The sequence below is a fragment of the Chrysochloris asiatica genome, unplaced genomic scaffold, assembly GCF_000296735.1.
Source record: "Chrysochloris asiatica unplaced genomic scaffold, ChrAsi1.0 scaffold00007, whole genome shotgun sequence".
Classification (NCBI taxonomy): domain Eukaryota; kingdom Metazoa; phylum Chordata; class Mammalia; order Afrosoricida; family Chrysochloridae; genus Chrysochloris; species Chrysochloris asiatica.
Genome location: NW_006408525.1, coordinates 34,439,491 through 34,459,655, shown reverse-complemented (window position 1 = coordinate 34,459,655; position 20,165 = coordinate 34,439,491). Strand labels below are relative to the sequence as shown.

General features: G+C 38.4%; 1 protein-coding gene across 1 annotated transcript in view; it reads right to left on the bottom strand.

Annotated features, from left to right (window-relative positions):
* TANC2 (tetratricopeptide repeat, ankyrin repeat and coiled-coil containing 2) overlaps window positions 1-20,165 on the bottom strand; it is a 401,543-nt gene that overhangs the window by 89,339 nt on the left and 292,039 nt on the right. The window contains exons 10-12 of the mRNA XM_006833558.1: window positions 17,367-17,598; window positions 11,733-11,899; window positions 7,347-7,954 (exon numbers count right to left, since the gene is read on the bottom strand). Of these exons, the coding sequence (XP_006833621.1) occupies window positions 7,347-7,954; window positions 11,733-11,899; window positions 17,367-17,598 (1,007 nt within the window). The remainder of the gene's footprint in view (window positions 1-7,346; window positions 7,955-11,732; window positions 11,900-17,366; window positions 17,599-20,165) is intronic.

Below are 20,165 nucleotides of genomic sequence, written 5' to 3'. Positions count from 1 at the left end.
TGATATCTTAGGCATTAATGATCTGAAATGGACTGGTATTGGCTACTCTGAATCTGACAACAATGTGGTTTACTATGCCAGGAATGACAAACTGACGAGGAATGTTGTTGCATTCGTCGTCAAAAAGAACATATCAAAATCAGTCATGAGGTACAACGCTGTCTGTGATAGGATAATATCCATGTGCCTACAGGGAAGATGAGTTAATACTACTATTATTCAAATTTACACACCAACCACTAAAGCCAGTGAGGATGAAACATAAGAATTCTACTAACTTCTTCAATCTGAAATTCATCAAGCATGCAATCAATATGTATTGATCATTACTGGTGATTGGAATGCAAAGGTTGGGAACAAAGAGGAAGGATCAATAGTTGGAAAATATGGCCTTGGTGATAGAAATGATGCTGGAGATCGCATGATAGAATTCTGCAAAACCAATGATTTGTTCATTTCAAATACCTTCTCTTTAGATAGCATAAGAGACTATACACATGGACCTCACCAGATGGAATACACACAATACACAAAAGAGACGATAGAAAAGCTCCATATCATCAGTCAAAACAAGGCAAGAGGCAGATTGTGGAACAGAACATTAACTGCTCATATGCAAATTCAGATGGAAGCTGAAGAAAATGAAAACAAGTTCATGAGTGCCAAAATATAACCTTGAATATATGCCACCTGAATTTAGAGATCATCTGAAGAACAGATTTGATACATTAAACACTAAAGACTGAAGATCAGAAGAGTTGTGGGATGACATCAAGAACATCATACAAGAAGAAAGCAAAAAGTCATTAAGAAGACAATAAAGAAGGAAAAGGTCAAAATGGATGTCAGAAGAGACACTGAAATTTGCTCTCCAGCGTAGAGACGCTAAAGCAAATGGAACAAATGAGGAGGTATAAGAGCTGAATAGAAAATTTCAAAGGTCAGCTGGAGAAGACAAAGTCAGATATTACAATGAAATGTACAAAGATCTGGAGTCAGAAAACCAAAAGGGAAGAACATGCTTAGCATTTCTCAAGCTGGTAGAACTGAAGAAAAAATTCAAGCCTCCACTTTTAACATTGAAGGATTCTCTGGGCAAATTACTGAATGATGCAAAAAGCATCAAAAGAAGATGGAAGGAATACACAGAGTCACTGTACCAAAGGAAATGGTTGATGTTCAACCGTTTCAAGAGGTAGCATATGATCAAGAGCCAATGATATTGAAGAAAGAAGTCCAAGGTGAATTGAAGGAATTGGCAAAAAACGGCACCAGGAATTGATGGAATAAAAATTGAAATCTTTCAAGAAAGTGAGGAGGCATAGGAGGCATTCATTCATCTATGCCAAGAAATTTGAAAGACAACTATCTGGCTGACTGATTGGAAGAGACCAATAGCTGTGCCCATTCCACAGAGAGGTGACCCAATAGAATGTAGAAATCATCGGACAATATCTTTGATATCCTATGCGAGTAAAGTTTTACTAAAGATAATACAGAAATGGCTACAAGCATACGTTGACAGAGAACTACCAGGGGTTCAAGCCGGATTCAGAAGAGGACGTGGAACGAAGGATATCAATGCTGATGTCCTATGGATCTTGGCTGAAAGCAGAGAATATCCGAAAGATGTTTACCTGTGCTTTATTGACTATGCAAAGGCTTTCAATTGTGTGCATCATGACAAGCTATGGACAACTCTGCGAAGTGTGAGTATTCTGGAACACTTAATTGTGCTCATGAGGAATCTGTACATGGACCTAGAGGCAGTTGTTCAAACAGAACATGGGAATACTGAATGGTTCAAAATTAAGAAAGGTGTGTGACAGGGATGTATTATTTCCCCATATTTATTCAACCTATATGCTGAGCAAATAATCCAAAAAACTGGGTTATATGAAGAAAAATGTGGCATCAGGATTGAAGGAAAACTCATTAACAACCTGTGATATGCAGATGATACACCCTTGCTTGCAGTAAAGTGAAGAGGACTTAAAATATTTACTGATGAAGATCAAAGACTACAGCCTTGAGGGCGTGGAGGAACTTAGAATCTCCGCTGAGTAGTATCCATCTGTCTGGGTGGGGCTGATGAAAGGAGATGCGGACAGGTCTCTTGGGCTACAATGGTGAATAATTGTTATCAGGACTGACTGTGAGGGTTGGAAATGTAAAGGCAGACATTTTGTGGCAAAAGGAGGGGAGTGATTGACTTTCAGTCTAGGAGCGGAGGTCATTGGGACCATCAAGGGAGAAGAGCGGAGAGTGGGACCCTACCCAGAGAAGCAGTGATACCTGAGATGGAGGCAGAGATGATGACATAGAGAGATGAAGCAGCTGGTGACTTTAGATTCAGAGAGGGAGAGGGGCTGTGTGCTGATGACCGGGGGGGCAGGCTTGTAGGTTGGTTGATGATGCATGGAGAGGATTATAACCATGGCAATGAAACGATATACAATAGGATGAATGTAAAGCTAATGTTCTCCCATGTAAACTTATCACATAATTCACAATAAAACATTAAAAAAAAAAAAAAAAAAGACCACAACCTTTGGTATGGATTGAATCTCAGTATAAAGAAAACAAAAATCCTCACCACTGGACCAATAAACAACATTCTTATCAATGGAGAAATGATTGAAATTGTGAAGGACTTCATTCCTCTTGGATCAATCATCAATACTCCTGGAAGCAGCAGTCAAGAACTCAAACAACGTATTGCATTAGGAAAATCGGCTGCACAAGATCTTTTTAAAGCATTGAAGAGCAAAGATGTCAGCTTGAAGACTAAGGTGTGTCTGACCCAAGTCATGGTATTTTCTCAATAATCTCATATGCATGCAAAAGCGGGACAGTGAATAAGGAAGACTGCAAAAGAATTGATGCTTTTGAGCTAAGATGTTGGATGAGAATATTCAAAGTACCATGGTCTGCCAAAAGAACAAACAGACCTGTGTTGGATAAAGTGCAATAGAATGCTCCCTGGAGGCCAGGATGGCTAAACTTTGTCTCTCCTACTTCGGATATATTGTCAGGAGGGACCAGTTGCTGCAGAAGGTTATCATGTTTGGTAAGGTGGAGGGTCAGAGAAAAAGAGGGAGACCCTCAACGAGATGGACTGGTCAAATGGTAGCATCGATGGACTCAAGCATGGCAACCACTGTGAGGTTAGCCCAGGACTGAGCAGTGTTTTGTTCTGTTATACACAGGGTTGCTATGAGTGGTACCGATTCGATGGCACCTAACAACAACAAGAACAAGTGAGTGTTGAAAATGGACTGGAAGAGAGATGGATGCTCGATTGCTTTCTTACAGAGCTCTCCTTACATACCAGACACTGGCCTGTTGTTGTTAAGTGCCATCGAGTCAGTTTTGACTCACAGAGACCCTGTGTAGAGGATGAGCTGATGAATTTAAAATGCTGACCTTGCAATTCAAACTGACCTTGTCATCCAGTGCTTATCCTACAGTGCCACACCAAGATTTCAAACACTGGCCTACCTGGTGTAATTTTAGAGAAACTAACATGGTCACTAGGAGTCCAGTCAGCAATAGTGGGTTATGAGTTGGGTTGCTGACTGAAAGGTCAGCAGTTTGAATCTACCAGCCACTCCATGGGAGAAAGATGAGGCTTTCTGCTCCTGTAAAGATTTATAGCGCTGGAAAGTTTACTGACGGTTGTTGAGTCTGAATCGACTTGACAGTATACAACCACCACCACCATTAGATCACCAAGTTAGTTACTAATGCAATTACTATTGATGAGGCAAGTCTACTGCAAAAAGGCCTTTAAAGTGTTCAAGAGTGAAGATGTCACTTTGAGGACTAAGATGGGCCTGTCCCAAGCCATTGTATTTTCAATTGCCTCATATATGCATGTGAAAATTAGACAATGAATAAGGAAGACTGCAGAAGAATTGACACTTTTGAATTATGGTGTTGGTAAAGAATATTGAAAGTGCCACGAACTGGAAGAAGGACAAACAAATCTGTCTTGGAAGAAGTACAGCCAGAACGCTACTTAGAAGTGAGGATGACGAGACTTCATCTCTCATACTTTGTACATGTTATCAAGAGGGACCAGACCTTGGAGAAATGCATCATGCTAGGAAAAGTGGAGGGTCTGTGAAAAAGAGGAAGTCCCCACCAAGATGGACTGGCACAGTAGCCGCAGCAACTGGGATCAAACATAACAATTGTGAAGATGGCCCAGGACGGGGCAGTGTTTAGTTCTGTTTTGCACAGTCACTATGAATTGGAACCTACTCAACAGCACCTAACAATAACAACACAAAGTTGCATGGCATTGTACAATAAGCACTGGACTGCTAATCTCAAGGCTGCCAGTTCAAACCCACCAGTCACTCCTTGGAAACCCTATACAGTGTCACTACGAGTCAGAACAGACTCGAAGGAACTTAACAACAAGAAATTGGTCATCATGGTTAATTGAAATACAGTAGATGCTCTAAAAAAAGTTGGAGAGGAAGTAGAGAACAGAGGGGTAAACAATGCAGGAAGTAGAGACTGAATGCCTCAAAGATAAACCCTGACTGGAGGGAGTCCTACTACTCTGACTTGCCTGAAATAGATCTTTGAAAGACCAGTTTGCGTTTACCAACAGCATGAAATTCTTAGTGAATTTCCTTATCACTGACACAGGAAGCTGCAAGCTCTGAGGCCAGTACTTTAGTAACCAGGTTGGTGCCAGACAGTACGAGGCTTAATTAAAACTGAAGTAAAATATAAAGAACCTTTTTTGATAACCCCTGGTCCTGTTTACAATTTTACTCTCTCTCATTAAGTGTGATATGATGATCCCTCAGTAGCCATGAATGTCATTCAATCACAATGAACAGGTTCGGTATTTGAAGTGTTTGCTCTTGTCCCAGTGTATTAATCTGTTGCAGCAATGCTTCTAGTTAACAAACAGTGTTGAGAAGGCAAACATGTAGGACCAAGATATAGCTTTATAAATAACATACTGGTATTTTCTTCTTTGGCAGTACCTAAGGATTTTATCTGTTGGACACTGCTAATTTAGTGGTAATACGGCCATATTTTCCATCGCTGGAGAAGGATATTATCTTTGGTAAGACAGAGGGTCAGAGAAAACGAGGAAGACCCCCAATGAGATGGATTGGCCAAGTGGCAGCATCGATGGACAAGCGTGGCAACAGTAGTGAGGTTGGCCCAGGATCGGACATTGTTTCGGTCTGCTGTGCATAAGGTCACTATGAGTCGGTGCCGACTCGATGGCACCTAACAACAACAACATGGCCATCTTGAATCCTCTAAGATGTCCCAGGATGGAAGAACAGGTCAGCTAGCAAAGTCTCTTTGGGAATTGATCTCAAAGTGTTTAGCAGGCAGTTCTCGACTGGTCTCTATTTCTTAATATGTGGTTGCCAACTCAGAGCTTATGGCTCCCTGTATCAGTGAGATGGAAATTCACTGATGTGAACTTCATGCTACTGGCAAAGCCCAAACTGCAACAGCAGCAGTAATACTGGGGTTTATAGTAAAATCCACTTGAGGACACCATACAATTCATATAAGAGTTGTAGTTTTGTGGTTTTTTTTCATCTTGTGCCTCAAAAGGCTAAAAGTAAAGGATGTTGCTGCCTGTCCAATTAGTCACAGGATTCAGTTAAGGTCTACCTGAAGGATCTATTTCTGCAAAGTGAGAGGAGGAAAAAGGACATTCCCTCAATACTCTCCATACTATCTTTGGCATTATATGACACAGCCTCACTTAACTTTAAAGAATTCTTGGAAAAGTCATTATTATCCCCTTTAGGTAGATAAGAAAACTAAGTCTCAGAAATATATAACTTTCCAAAGGTCACACTTAATTCTTCTAAGAGGCACGACCAATATATAGGTAACTTGCCTCAAAAATTCATATTCTATTATAGAATGTTTATTTTAAAAAGTTACGCTCTCAATACCACAAAATCTACTGTCTGACTTAATATCTTTGTGAAAATCTGGAATGCATTTTCTAATGAGTCAGCATGAAGTAGGCTGAGTAGTATGCCCATGAGCATTTGTTGTCTGTAATAAGGCACAGTGGAGAACACAGCCAGAAGGGTAATGAAACCACAGCATAGTCAGAGATGTTTAGTTTCTCTGATGAGTCACAGAATGAGGCACAGTTAAACTTGGCCTATCCTCTTTTTGAGCAAGAATAAGGTCTGCACTTAGGAGCTATGTTGCTGATGTCTTCATTAATACCAGAAATCCATGAATATGTTTACTCTTGACAGCACCAAATTTACTAAAGAAATAATTCTTTTTAAAAGGCAGTGTGAAGAAGCAAAAAGAACATCCCACTAAAATACTGAGAACAAAGTTCCATCCAAAAGAATGAGACATAGTTTCACATCTAGTTTGGTTTGCTGAATTGGAAAAGAATCTCAAGTCAGGGTTAAGGTCATTGGGAAAGACTGCTAGAGTAAATCAGTGACGTCTTCCATGAATGCAGGATGACGGAGTGGATGCATATGCCATGTAAGAGAGGGCTCCAAAAAATTCATGGAAAATGGATAACACACTTTTCCCACAAACTTTTTGAAGCCCCCTAATATTTTCCATCCCTATTTTAGTCTACCTTCCTTCATCTATTCACTTTATGATTTTAGGTAAGAGATTCTGCATCTTAATGCCTTTACAGTACAATGGGGATAACGACACCTGATTTGTCAAAAGACTAGTGATCTCTTCAAGTATTTTTTAGCTATGAGGTATCTGTTGCTATTACTAAGTAATGTTGAGTCAGTTCTGACTCACAGTGACCTGGTATTGGGTTTCTAGGGAGCAGCTGGTACGTTCCAACCGCCAACCTTGTGGTTATCCTACAATGCCATACCAGGCATAAGATACTTTATTTACCAGCGTAGGCTGTAGTACTGACTGAGTTTTAATGGGATTGTTTGTTGGTGACCGAAGGGTTGCATAGCTTTTAAATTGGCAATCCCAATTTTTAAAAGAGTCAAAGAGGTAAACAATATCTCAATTCTTTCTTTATAGCTGAAGAACACGGAGGAGGTTGTTAAATGGCGAAGGTAACTGATGTCTATGGTCCTAATGGGGTCAGAGAAAATTATTTTGGAAAATAGAAGAACATAGAGCAGCATTCTAAAGTATCTATGCAAATTAAGAGTCTTAAGGAAATAGCATTTTAAGGAAATACATTAGTTCAGTTCATTATACCCTTGAGAAGAAACAAAGATGATGTTTTCCTGTATGTGAAGTGTTCAATGAAGAAACTTCTCAATGTTTTCAATATCCATCCCATTAAACAAAACAGGCTCAGAATTGCTTAGTAAAGATTTATGGCTTACCTGGGGTCACAGAGAAATTTGGTTTTCTCTCCTTCTTCTCTCCAGATAAGCCATTCTCGAAAAGAAGGATGTACAAACATACGAGTCATGTCTCTGCGCTTGATAAGAAACATGGAGAGGTTTTCCATTCTCTGCTGAAAATCCTCCCACTCTAGTGTGCCTTCAATGTTACCAGCATTGATGGCCTGGAAGATATGTTCATCAGTCAGTGGGTGCAGAGATGCCACTGCCACATTCAGAAGAGGCATTACCCGATCAAAGGAAGACTGGGTTGGGAACTTCATATTGCACTGGAGTAAGTAAACCTCAGAGAGTGAAACAGGAACTACTTTATAACTAGAGCTCTTTAACACTAGATAGCCTTTCTCTATGAGGTCAAATGTGAGTTTCAGGTATAGATAGGACCCTTGACTGAGAGTCTTGAGATGAGAACTGAGTTTGCCAAATGTAGTGTTGTCCATTTTGCCATTAAGTGAAATGTTATTCTGGATCTCTGAGCTGCTGTGTATCCGGTGCAGGATATAAGCCTGCAGGTCCTGGTCTATGGCTTCATTCTCTTCTAGTCGATCCAAAAAAATCCTATGGAAAGGCAGCAGCTTGGTAATTTCCTAAAATAGATGGAGAGAGAGACAGAAAGACCTTAAGTTTCCCCTAACTCTTGTGATAAACTATGAGATCTACCAATTTATCCTTAACTTCAGAATGGTCAAAGAGGGAAGCATGATCAAGTATTGGTATTCAAAGATTTAAACAAATAAGTTATGCAAGAGGAATTTTCTAACATTGAGACTGAAAGTAATTATTAAAGTAACTTTTATGGGTTTCATAAACAGAAATTTAGGAGTGATTTACTGGACAACATTCTAAACAATACTCCTAAATAAATAAAAAAATGCATGCATATAACCTATCTGTTGTAATCTTCCCAGTATAGGTCATGATATAATGTCGAAGTACATTAAGAGAAATGTATACAGACTCAAGGAATGCCACATAAATACGCAGCTTTCTCCTAATAAAATGACTGCATTTAAACTGGTGTTCTGGAGGTGCCTTAGCCCAAAGGAACGATTTGATTCTGGAGAAGCATGGTACTTTAGTGGTCTATGTGGAAATTTTATTGGGGGATGGTGACAGGACTTTGCAATGACTCATTTGTACTGATTTCATCCTTTCTTAGCTATTTATGGACTTTGCTCCTGTTAAGTTGCAACTCTCTCTCTCCAGTATCAACTTCTCCTTTAAACACAGATCACAGAAACATATGGCCTCTTATTCCTTTCTCTACTCACTATTTTATTTTTTGTTTCCATTTTCAGAAAAATTCACAGAAAAGCTTATTCTACTTGCTATTTCTAATTCTGCCTTTCTCATTCTCGTCTTAATTCGTTCCTATCAGAATTTCAAGCCTACTTCACTGAAAGGGTTCTTCGTAAGGCTATCAATAATTATCACCTTGTAAGATCCCATAATCAAGCTTCAGGTCTCATCTCCCTTAACCTCTCGGCACATTTGGTCACACTTTTCTTTTAGAATCATTTCCTGCAGTGCTTTATCCAGGTAGCATGGTGCCCTCTCTTTCGTCTTCACACACTAGCTGCTTCCATCAGTCTTTTCTGCTAACTCTTCATTTCCCAATATGCCCAGACTCAGACTCCACTTCTCTCTCTTCCCTAGTCACCCTCATTCCCTAAAACATTTTATTTAGTCAGTTCAAAATATCATCTGTACGATTATGATGATTATGTTCCTAGTTTAGTCATCTCTCCTGAGTTTCTATCTTAGACTTTGTCTACTTAACAGTTAGACTTGATTGTTTTACAGATAAACGTAACATGAGCAATCAGAACAACTGAATCCTGCCCCATCACAAACCTTTCCTATGTCAGCAAATGCCATTACCATTGATCCTACCACCAAATCCTAGGAGGTATCTGTGATTTTTCTCTTTTCTTCAAACTAGTATTTATTCAGTTGCTCACCAAAATCTCAGGATTCATTCTCGAATCTTTTCACTTGCTCGTCCCCACATTCAGTTTAATTTCCTTCAAAATATAGTGCAAATATAACTATATTATACAGGCTCCATCAATACCACTCCAGACTAAGCCACCATAATCTCTTACCCGTACTTCTGTAACAGCCTCTTACCTGTCTCTTTACTTTATTCTTGATTGCCTATACTTTATTATTTACATAGCCAACATCCAACAAAGTGATCTATTAAGATGGTAAATAAGATTTTACCACTTTATAGGCTCTTTGGAGAGCCCTTTTCTATCCATCCTATCTAAAAAAATTAATTACCACCCTTACTTATTCCTGTATTCTGTTTTATAGTTCTTCATAGCATTTAACACTACCTGAAATTTTAGTCTATGTTTATTTGTTTACTTATTGTTTGAGTTTCTCACTAGAATATAAGCTCTATGAGGGCAGGGTCATTGTCTATCTTGTTCATTGTGTAGCCCCAGTCCCCAAAGCAGTACCTGACACACCTTAATTACTTAAATATTTGTGGAGTTAATGAACAATCAAATATGAGGGCTCATTTTTTAAAATGTATGAATGATTTCACTGTAAGACCAGAATGAAAAAAAAATTAATTCTTGGTTGAAGTGACTGAAGTATCTGGAAAATTGCAGGACTTGATACATGAAAACACTTGGAATTTGTATATGAAGATGTATGTACTTTTTCTGTTCTTTGACACAGCTGAAAATTTAAAGTCATCTGTTCTACCCAGTCATATTTAAAAATTCTTCTGAGAGTGCATATGGCATTATGTAAAAATTAGTATTCGTATAACAGATAAGCATCCATTTGAATTTATTCCTAGAGGTTTCTTCAATCATTGTTCATTTTTACCAGTCAAGTTACTGACCAACAATGGTAAATTATAAAATTCTTCATTGTAAAGATGCATGTATGTGGACTTATCTATATTACTTAGCTCAAATTACTTTGATGTTAATGACAAACATCTGCACAGGGGCAGCCAGGATTAGACGTACATTCTTAGATCATGAAAGGCAGTAAAGCTAATTGGTTAATATGTTGGAATAATATTAAATGTCCAGGAGAAGGGAAAAGTAGTTAAGACTAATTTCTGTGCATTAATAATGGCTTCTAGTGACTATAAGGAGCTCTGGTAGTGTAGTGGTTATGAATTGGGCTGCGAATCGCAAAATCAGCCGTTCGAAACTACCAGCCACTCCGTGGGAGAAAGATAAGGCTTTCTGTTCCCGTAAAAATCTACAGCCTCGGAAACCCTGTACAGGGTGGCTATGGGTTGGAACCCACTCGATGGCACTTAACAACAACAACAACTAGTGACTATACCAAAATAGTGGAACAGTTATATAAGGTGTGAGATTTTAATGTTCATCAAAAGAGGCAGTGTTTTTACCAGAAGGGAGAGAATCACCGTTCCAAACCATGTCTGAATATGGAAGTGGCAGATACTCAGCTACAATGAGAATGTTGGGGAAGGTGGAGTCAACTTATCTGTAGCACACATATCCTACAGGGTCAGTTCTCTATATTCCTGGCTAATCTTCTACGCTAAGTCGTAAGTGAACAGGGAAGATGATTTAAAAGGAAACTTGTCTCTTAGCTCTAGAAAACTTAACATACAACCCATCTCATTGTCCTGGAGTCGATTTTGACTCCAAGTGACCCTACAGGATAGAGCAGAACTGCCTCATAAGCTTTCTAAGGCTGCAGATCTTTACAGCAGCAGACTGCTGTATCTTTCTCCTGTGGAGTGGTTGGCAGGTTCAAATCACTGACTTTCAGTTAGCAGCCACGCAAATTAACCACTAAGCCACCAGGGCTCCTCAAAATTTAATATAAAGTCCTAATATTGATAATAACTCTTAGATGAAGGCATAAATAGGAGGAAGCCCACTTTCAAGTTATAGAAAAGTTGTTCACGTAGAAGGGGAGAAACCAGGAAATCTGACTCTATAGACTGAAACGAATTTTGCATCGTGTTAAATGATAAAAACAAAACAAAACATGAAACAAAAGTCAAACAGTAAGTTGGAATGTTAGGGATTTTCTTTGCAAAGCCCAGGGCAAAGTCTAGAAAATGGGACTCTCTCCTTATGTTATTTTTGAGGGATACTTTATCCAGAACAAAGGGATTGGGAATCTCTGAGCTAAGAGAGCCATATACAGAGAATACACTATCTAAGGCAAATATCTCATTCTCAAAGTTAAGTTACTTAGCAATTATTCTCACCAATTCTCAAGGACATTATAGAGGCTTATAAAGAGGTGTTATCATTAAGGGAAGTAGAACCTAAAACTTTTTTTAGCCCTTTTTGAAGGTTAAGCCCTTTTCAAAGGACATCATTCATGGTACAAAAAGAAAACACATACCTGTAAACTGGTTCTAACTGTTACAATTAGTTTGAGCCAAGAAGGAAATTTTCCAATCATTTTACTCAGAAATGATACAATTGTATCCCCATAATCCGGTTTGTGAAATTCTGCTTCATTTAATCCATCAATTAAGATAATGAAATCTTCATCTGGGATTTTTCTCTCTGAGATAGAAAGAAACAAATTACTTATTAATTACTAAGTGGGTAAGGTGAGTTCTTATTGGGTCTTTGAGCATACATCTGTTTGGGGAAAAAAAGTTTAGAAAGGGCCTCCATTACACATTTTTACAAATGCTTGGGGCACATAATTTATCTTATAGACATAGAACAATTAATTTAATATATTCATTTTGTGTTCACCAGATAAGAAAGCTTGCGTTACATATATAAAACATGAAGTATACATGAGGCTTCAAAAAGTTCATGGAAAAGGGAATTAAGAGATAATAGATTTTTTCCATGAACTTTTTGAGGCTCCCCTGTATCATCATTTTCAAGGGTCTTCATGTCAATTTTTGGTTGTGAGATAGCCTGCTCAGTGGAGTGATAGAATTTGTATGTGAAAATTAATTTTCTCTCAAACATGAAAAAGATGAGTAGCAAGTATGCTCCCTCTTTTTAAATATGATAGCATAAAAGAGAACAGCATCACATGTGCTCTCTGGGAATTTCCAAAAGAGCTCTAATTTGAAGTCCAAATCAGTAATAGGACTACATGTCAGAAACGAAAAGATAGAACAACAGAAAAAAAGGAATCCATTTAGCAGACAGATGTGAACTAGGCAGGCTAGCTCTCAAGATCATTATAGAAGGGGTAGCTTCTTTGATTATACCTTGTTGTTGTTGTTGTTATGTGCCATCGAGTCGGTTCTGACCCATAGCGACCCTGTACAAGGTTTCCGAGGGTGTAAATCTTTACGGGAGCAGAAAGCCTCATCTTTCTCCCGCGGAGCGGCTGGTAGTTTCGCACCGCTGACCTTAAGGTTCGCAGCCCAATTCGTAACCACTACGCTACCAGAGCTCCTTACAACAACTTTAATTAGACCAGACCCTTGCTTGGTCTTCTCAGTGGAGGAGGCATTACGTAAGAGAGACAAATATCTGCTACCTTTGTCTTCAGTTCCTTCGAATCTACGCTATCCTAAATTGACAAAATTTATTTACCTTTAGGGCATGACTGAAGAGAAAGTTTTGGGTGAGATTTCAGGCTCCCACTCTTACTTAGGAGTCCTGGTGTGATGCTGTTGGTTAATGCACCAGACTGTAAAGCCGTTTGAACTGCAAGGTTGGCGCTTCAAACTCACCAGCTACTCCTTGGAAACCCTATACAGGGTTGCTATGGGTCGGAACCGACTTGACGGCACTTATCAACAACAACAACTCTTACTTAGTAAATGTTTAATGATTCTTTTATTAGAGATAAATACCTTCCAGGGTGAATTAACATTTTAGTGGAATTATATTGTGAATAACAAGTAAGAGTTACTGGATCTTACATGTTATGATAGGAGGAAAACAGGGAAGAGCACAAGAAGTCATTGTTGAAAGTTGAGAAACAGGTTGTTTCTGAGACGGAAGAGAAGATGAAGCTGGGGAATGCTGTCCGAGATTGGTTCTTGTAGATTTTAAGAATCAAGATTAATTGAAACTACCTGTTTCAGTCTCACGTTTTAAAATGCACAGATCTTTTTTGCATGATTTATATTTCCCTTGAAATACAAGCATTGTACAATGGTACTAAATAAACTGAGTACTATAAGTCAGTTCCCAAATTCTGAAGAATTTTAACTACAGTAGCAGCTTGAGCAATGAAAGGAGGTCAGGGGCACTTTACCCATCACAGTTGAAAATCCACATACAACTTTGACTTCCTCAAAACTTAACTACTAATAGCTTACTGGAGGCCTTACCAATAACAAGCAGTTGATGAACACACATTCTGTATGTCTAATGTATGTGTAGGATAAGCAATGGTCTGCTAACTGAAAGGCTGACAATTTCAACCTCCTAGCTGATCTCGGAAACCCTCTACAGGGTTGCTATGAGTTGGAACTGACTGGACAGCACACAACAACAATATATTATATACTGTACCCACAGAAAAGCTGCATTTTCAATCAAGATAAAAAGGAATTTTGCAAAGAGTGCAAGGTTTTCATACTTGCTAGGGTAGCTGTAGTGATTGTTTTAAGAATTTCCTTTTCTATTTTTACAATGGTCCTTATACTGGATTCATTCATCCTGAAGTGGTGGGCAATTACAGTTGTAGACCTCAATCTAAGGTACATCTACAGCAATTAAACCATTCTCTTATAATGTCATAAGTTCTCTGCTTTTGGGAGCACTTCCAGTACCAATTGTGGCATTTTGTACGGGTCCCATGGTGCTATTCAAAGTGTATTGTATTGCACTAAATACTGTGAAAAACATGCATGAACTTTGAGAGATCACTTTTTACTGCAATACATGATTTACTGGAGATATGAAATGCTTATGGGAGATGACTAGTGCCACATGCCATTTGCAAAAAACAAAACACAACAAACCCATACAAATGGACCTGTGGTATTCAAACCAATGCTGTTTCAGGGTCAATGGCATAACTTGACACCTGGTGATTTCAGTAAGAGTGATGACAGACTGATTTCAGCTTCATTAACAATGATTATTAATAAAACAGCATCCTAGGTGATGAAGCATAAAGAAATATACTGCTTTAGTAATCCAAAGGATTAAGAAAGAAAAAGGATTGCTGCTGCTTCTGTTGCCATATGTTGGTGCTGTTTTAAGTTGTTAAGTGCTGCTGAGTTGATTCCAACTCAGAGCAACTCTGTATAGGGTTTCTGAGGAGTGGTTGGTGTGTTTGAATCTCTGATCTTGTGGTTCAAATTGATTTTGTGATCCAGTGTTTATCCTACAGTGCCACACCAGGACTCCTTTTGTCGTATTAAGAACATTTAAAATAGAACTATTATTCACTGTCACCATTATTTCAAAAATAAGGAATATTTCACTATTAAAAAAATCAAGAACATCATCTATTTAATGTGTGTTGTAGGTTGCTACTGAGTTGATTCTGGCTCGCAGTGACCCTCTTGTGGATTTTCAAGGCTGTAAACTTTCAGAAGCAGATTGCTAGGCCTACCTCCTGAGGAGCCTCTGGTTAGGCTCACATCACCAACCTTTAAGCTAGGGCTGAGGACTTAACCATTTGTGCCACCTGGAGACTCTATCTAGCCTTTACATATACAATAAGACCTGCCAAAGCCAGAACCTGTGTATGATGGAAAACTGTCAGAAAAGGAAAACTAAAACATTTTCTACTGGAACAGTCAACAGAAAAGTAATTCGATTGCACTCTGTAAAAGTTGGAAAACTCGTGAGAGAACAAGGCAGTTTCGTCAAGTTCCAGCTTTTACAAGCTTCACTGTATGTTGCTGTTAGGTGCCATCTAGTAGGTTCTGACTCACAGCGATCCCCTGTACGACAGAATGAAGCTGCCGGATCCAGCGCCATCTCACACCATTGGTGCTGTGTTTGAGTCCATTGATGCAGCCACTGTGTCAATCCATTTTATAGAGGGTCTTCCTCTTTTTTGCTTATCGTCTACTTTATCAATCATGATGTCCTTCTCCAGAGAATGGTCCCTCATAATAACATGTCCATAGTATGTAAGATGAAGTTTTCTCTATGCATACGTACAACTATGTTAGAACTGAACTGTGCCCACCCCCTCAAACTATGTGGGGAAAATGTCTTGGTACAGCCAGAATATTGCTTCGGTGTGAGGAAGGTGAGACTCTGTTTTACTCACTTTGGACATTTATTAAGAAGGACCAATGCCTGGCGAAGGACATCAACTTGGTGAAGTACAGGGTCAACCAAAAAAAAGGAAGACTTTCAACAAGACAGATTGACACACTGGCTGTAACAATGAGTTCAAACATAGTAATGATTGTGAGGATGGCAAAGGACCAAGCAGTGTTTCATTCTGTTGTATATAGGGTCACTCTGAGTTAGAATTTATTCAACACCACCTAGTAACAACAACATACTTATCTAATTGTTTCAATACTATTTGATGAAAAGAATTCTCTTGTTACCGTTGAGGAAGATCAACTGACTGCATAAGTGTAGGTCTAACTTCAGATTTTCTATTCTGTTCCATTATGCTATCATTCATTACATGAATACCATCTTGTCAGTGGAGTGCTGGAGTGCTGCTGGCTGAAACTGACCCGAGAGTTTACTGATAAATTTTCATGAATGAAATCAGCCCCATAGCCTGAGTTGGTTGTTAAATATTTGCTAGCACATCTACCACCTGTCATGATTACTATGACTTAATATGACCTTGAAACCAAGTACTGTAGGTTTTACACTTTCTCCCTTTTCAAGATTGTTTTGGCTATTCTTGGTACTTTGAATTTCTATAAAATATGTCAATTTCCACAAAAATTTTGTTGAAATTATAATTGGATTATGATGAATCTATTGATCAGTTTTGGGAAAAATTACTATCTTACCAATACTGAGTCATCTAATTTATAAATCAACCACTAGCCTTTCAGTTTATTGTACTGTTGTGGCTTACATGTTGCTGTGATTCTGGAAGCTATGCCACCGGTATTTTTAATACCAGTAGGGTCAACCATGGTGGACAGGCTTTGGTGGAGCTTTCAGACTAAGACAGACTAGGAAGAAGGAGAGGCAGACAACTTGTAAATATTTAGTTACTGAAAGCCATTTGAAAAGCACCAGAATATTGAATGTTGTTGTTGTTAAGTGCTGTTGAGTCAGTTTTGATTCATAGTGGCCCTGGATAGGGTTTCCAAGGAGCAGCCAGTGGGTCTGAACTTCCAACCATGTGGTTTGAAGTCCCGTGCTGTTCCTACCACGCCATACCAGGAGTCTGATAACACTAGAATACTGAAACATTATGAATAGCACCAGAATATTGTCAGATATAGTGTTGGACTGAGCCCCTCAGATTGGAAGGCACTCAAAATATGACTGGGGAAGAGCTGCCTCCTCAAAGTAGAGTTGATTGTGATAATGTGAAGAGTAAATTTGGGACCTTCATTTGCTGATGGGACTCAACTCAAAATGAGGAGAAACAGATGCAAACATACATTAATAATCAGAATAGTTGCAAATTATACCTTTGTCAAATTTTTTGGACCCCAGAGAAAGAACAGGAAGTTCTACTACCTTTGGCATAAGAAAAATGTATTATATTTAAAAATAAGAATGAGAATTTTTATAAAGAAGGAAGTAATAGTTCCTGAAGAATTTGTTTTATGTTTCTATTTTTTTCCCCAAATAAAATCTTTACTCTGTTAACTGTATCCTGTTCTGGTGTAGCACCGTAGATAAGCACTCTAACTCAAGGTCAGTTTGAACCACAAGGTCAGCGGTTCAAATTCACCAGCGACTTCTCGGAAACCCTATACAGGGTCGCTATGAGTTGGAACCGACTTGAAGGCACTAAGCAACATGTTCTGTTTTAGTACTCAGCTATGAGACATTCAGTTTGTCAATGTGGTAAAAAGAATAATTTCTAGTGTGTCCTAGGTGACCTTCAGCTTCTAAATATCTACCTTCCATTTCCTTTGCAAGTCACCAATACCTTTGTGGAGATTCTCCAAGGGCTCCAGGACTCCCCTGCGGAAGGAGGCCATGGGGTCTTGAACACAGGACCGAAGGCTCAGCATGCTCTGCAGGTGAGGCTCCCGAAGAAGCTGTTCTCGATAGGCCGTCAGCTGAGGTGAGCGGCAGAGCAAGGCAGCAACATTGTGGACGAATTCAGGCACCAGGCAGGTATAAGCATTATCTGCTTGGCAATAATGATACGCAACCACCTAAACAGGAAAGATGAGAATGCAAACAGACTTATAAGTATCAAGAGCATATAACTGTGGTTATTAAATGGTAATTCTCTAACACGGTCTTTTGTTTCCCCATTCTTAAAGATTTTTTTCAAGTAAAACTAAGCTGCCAACTTAGAAAGTATCTGATTAATGCACAATGGGGTTTCAAAGAGCTTGCAGAAAAATGAAATTAAAAGATGATGTAATTTTTCCACAAACTTTTTGAAGCCCCCTCAGAAGACAGGAACTGCGATACAATATTTATACACATCAACTATAATAATATGCAATTAAATTTCTAAATGAACACTGTGTTTTCCCTCTATTATTCTTTAGATTGTTCATTGCTTTATTATCTATTTTAAGCCCAACTTGAATAACCCAAACAGAAAACTTGGCAGAAACTGATCCATTCTCTCAATGAACAGTGAATGTCTGGCAGAGGCCATGACACCAAGGGGCAGAGCGGCGGAGGACCCTAAACAAGCAGGGCCACAATGGGTCCCCCCTTTGTAACACAAGGCCCCAGGAAGGATCTTATGTGGGGACTCTGCTGTCTCTGTCTCTTTGTTTTAATCAGCTTATTTTTAATTTTCTTGATTTTTATAATAAAAGTTTTCAGTAGAAATTTAGTAAGAACTATATTAAGAGATTTGAAACTTGCACATTCACACCATATTCAATCATGCGTAGTCCTAAAGAATGCTTCTCACACTAACAATAAGTTTCACCACTAGGAAAAACCAGCTAAAGTTTTTGCCAGTTCAAGTTTAAGATTACATTCAACATTCTGTGTAGTTTTGGTCAGGGGCATTAAGACCTTTAGAAAATTAGCAAAAATGCAATTGAGGGCTCAGGGAATAGTAATAGATCATAAGCAGAAATTTAACTAGCTGTTTTGTGTAGAGAAGTTGTTAAGGAAGTTGTTCCGTTTCTTCTTAACAACAAAACTTTAAGTGTTTTTTTATGCTTGTTTTTTTGTTTAATCAATCATGAGAAACAATTGTGTTGTCAGTTACCATAGCAAATAATGTCTAGGTACATGTTGTGATTAATGAATCTAGAGAAAATAATAGGTGAAGGTAGAAATAGGAGTTAAGATTTAGAATTATATTTTAAGGTTAATGTGACATTTTTAGAGCAATGAAGTTTGCTTACAGAAATCATATATTGTCTAACTATGTAAAGGGGAACAAGGAAAATTTTTATATTCTTGATGCTCTATATTGAAATGATAATGTATGATTTAAACCACTACTTTGAAAAGAATGATTAATAAAATTGATGGTATAGAGAAGTATAAAAGCTGTTTGAGAATTTGAAATAAATGGAGAAGATTCACTATCTAACAAGACCCATCGATTCTGTGAGCTTCATTTCTTTGCCGACGTCACACCTCCCTCTAGGACCCCCAAATAAGAGTGTCGGGGCAGGCTCTTGACAAATGTCAATGGTGATGTCTACATGGCTACAAATCTCTACTTTAAAAAAGCAAACAGCAAACTTTGGAATCAATATGGATTTTCACCACATTTCATCTCAATCGATTCCACATGTCATGGATAAGCATAACTGAAAAAGCAGTTGCAACTAAACCTTTAGTTAAAGTAATGGTGTATCAGTTTGAAGATAAAAACTGAAATATAGACAGGGGTTCTACTACTCATTTTATTAGAAATTAACTCACTAAATTAGGTTTTATCTAACAAGGGTCAATGCTAAAGTTGTACCTTTTACGGCTACCTCTTTTTTAGTGTGTTATTTAAGGTTTTTATTGTAGATTGAGTAGAAGTTTACAGGGCAGATCATGAGTTTTACATTCCACAAATCATATATCTTGTTTGATTACAATGATTATAATCCCCTTCATGTACCATTAGTAAAGTTTCTCTCTATTCATTTTAAGTTTTTTTTAAACACTCAAGCATATATAACAATTTACACCCCAAAGGGCACATTCTGCAAGTCTGTCTCCTGGCTGCCAGCTCTTAAGAGTCCTCAGCTGCTCCCTCTCTCCATGTACCCATCTCTGCCTCCATTTCTGATGTCGCTGCTTCTCTGGATAAGGTCTCGCAGTCCACTTGTCCTCTTCTTACCTTGATGATCCTAGGGTCCTTTGTTTCTGAATTGTAAGATTAACCACTCCCGTTTTTGTTACAAAACTTCTACCTTTACAATTGTGACAGTCACAATTAGTCATGATAACAATTATTCACTACTGAATCATAAGAATTTATCCCCATCTCTTTTTACCAGACTCATCTAGACAAGATGAAATCTATTCAGTGGGGATTCTTTTTGCCCCCATACACTATTAAACTAAGCTCCCCCTTGAAACCTTGTAAGCCAGTTACTTCGTGCCTTTATCACCCCCACATTTTAGGTAGCCAATGTCTAAGTTGCCCATCCCTATCTACCCTGTGTACAGAGGGGTAGCATTGACACTTCATGTAAAGACTCCTTCACTCTCTGTTGGTATTTAGAGTTACTACCTCCATGAGTACAGGTTAGGTTCATCAAATTGTAGCAATTTACCCTTGTTTCCTTTATCAAAAAAA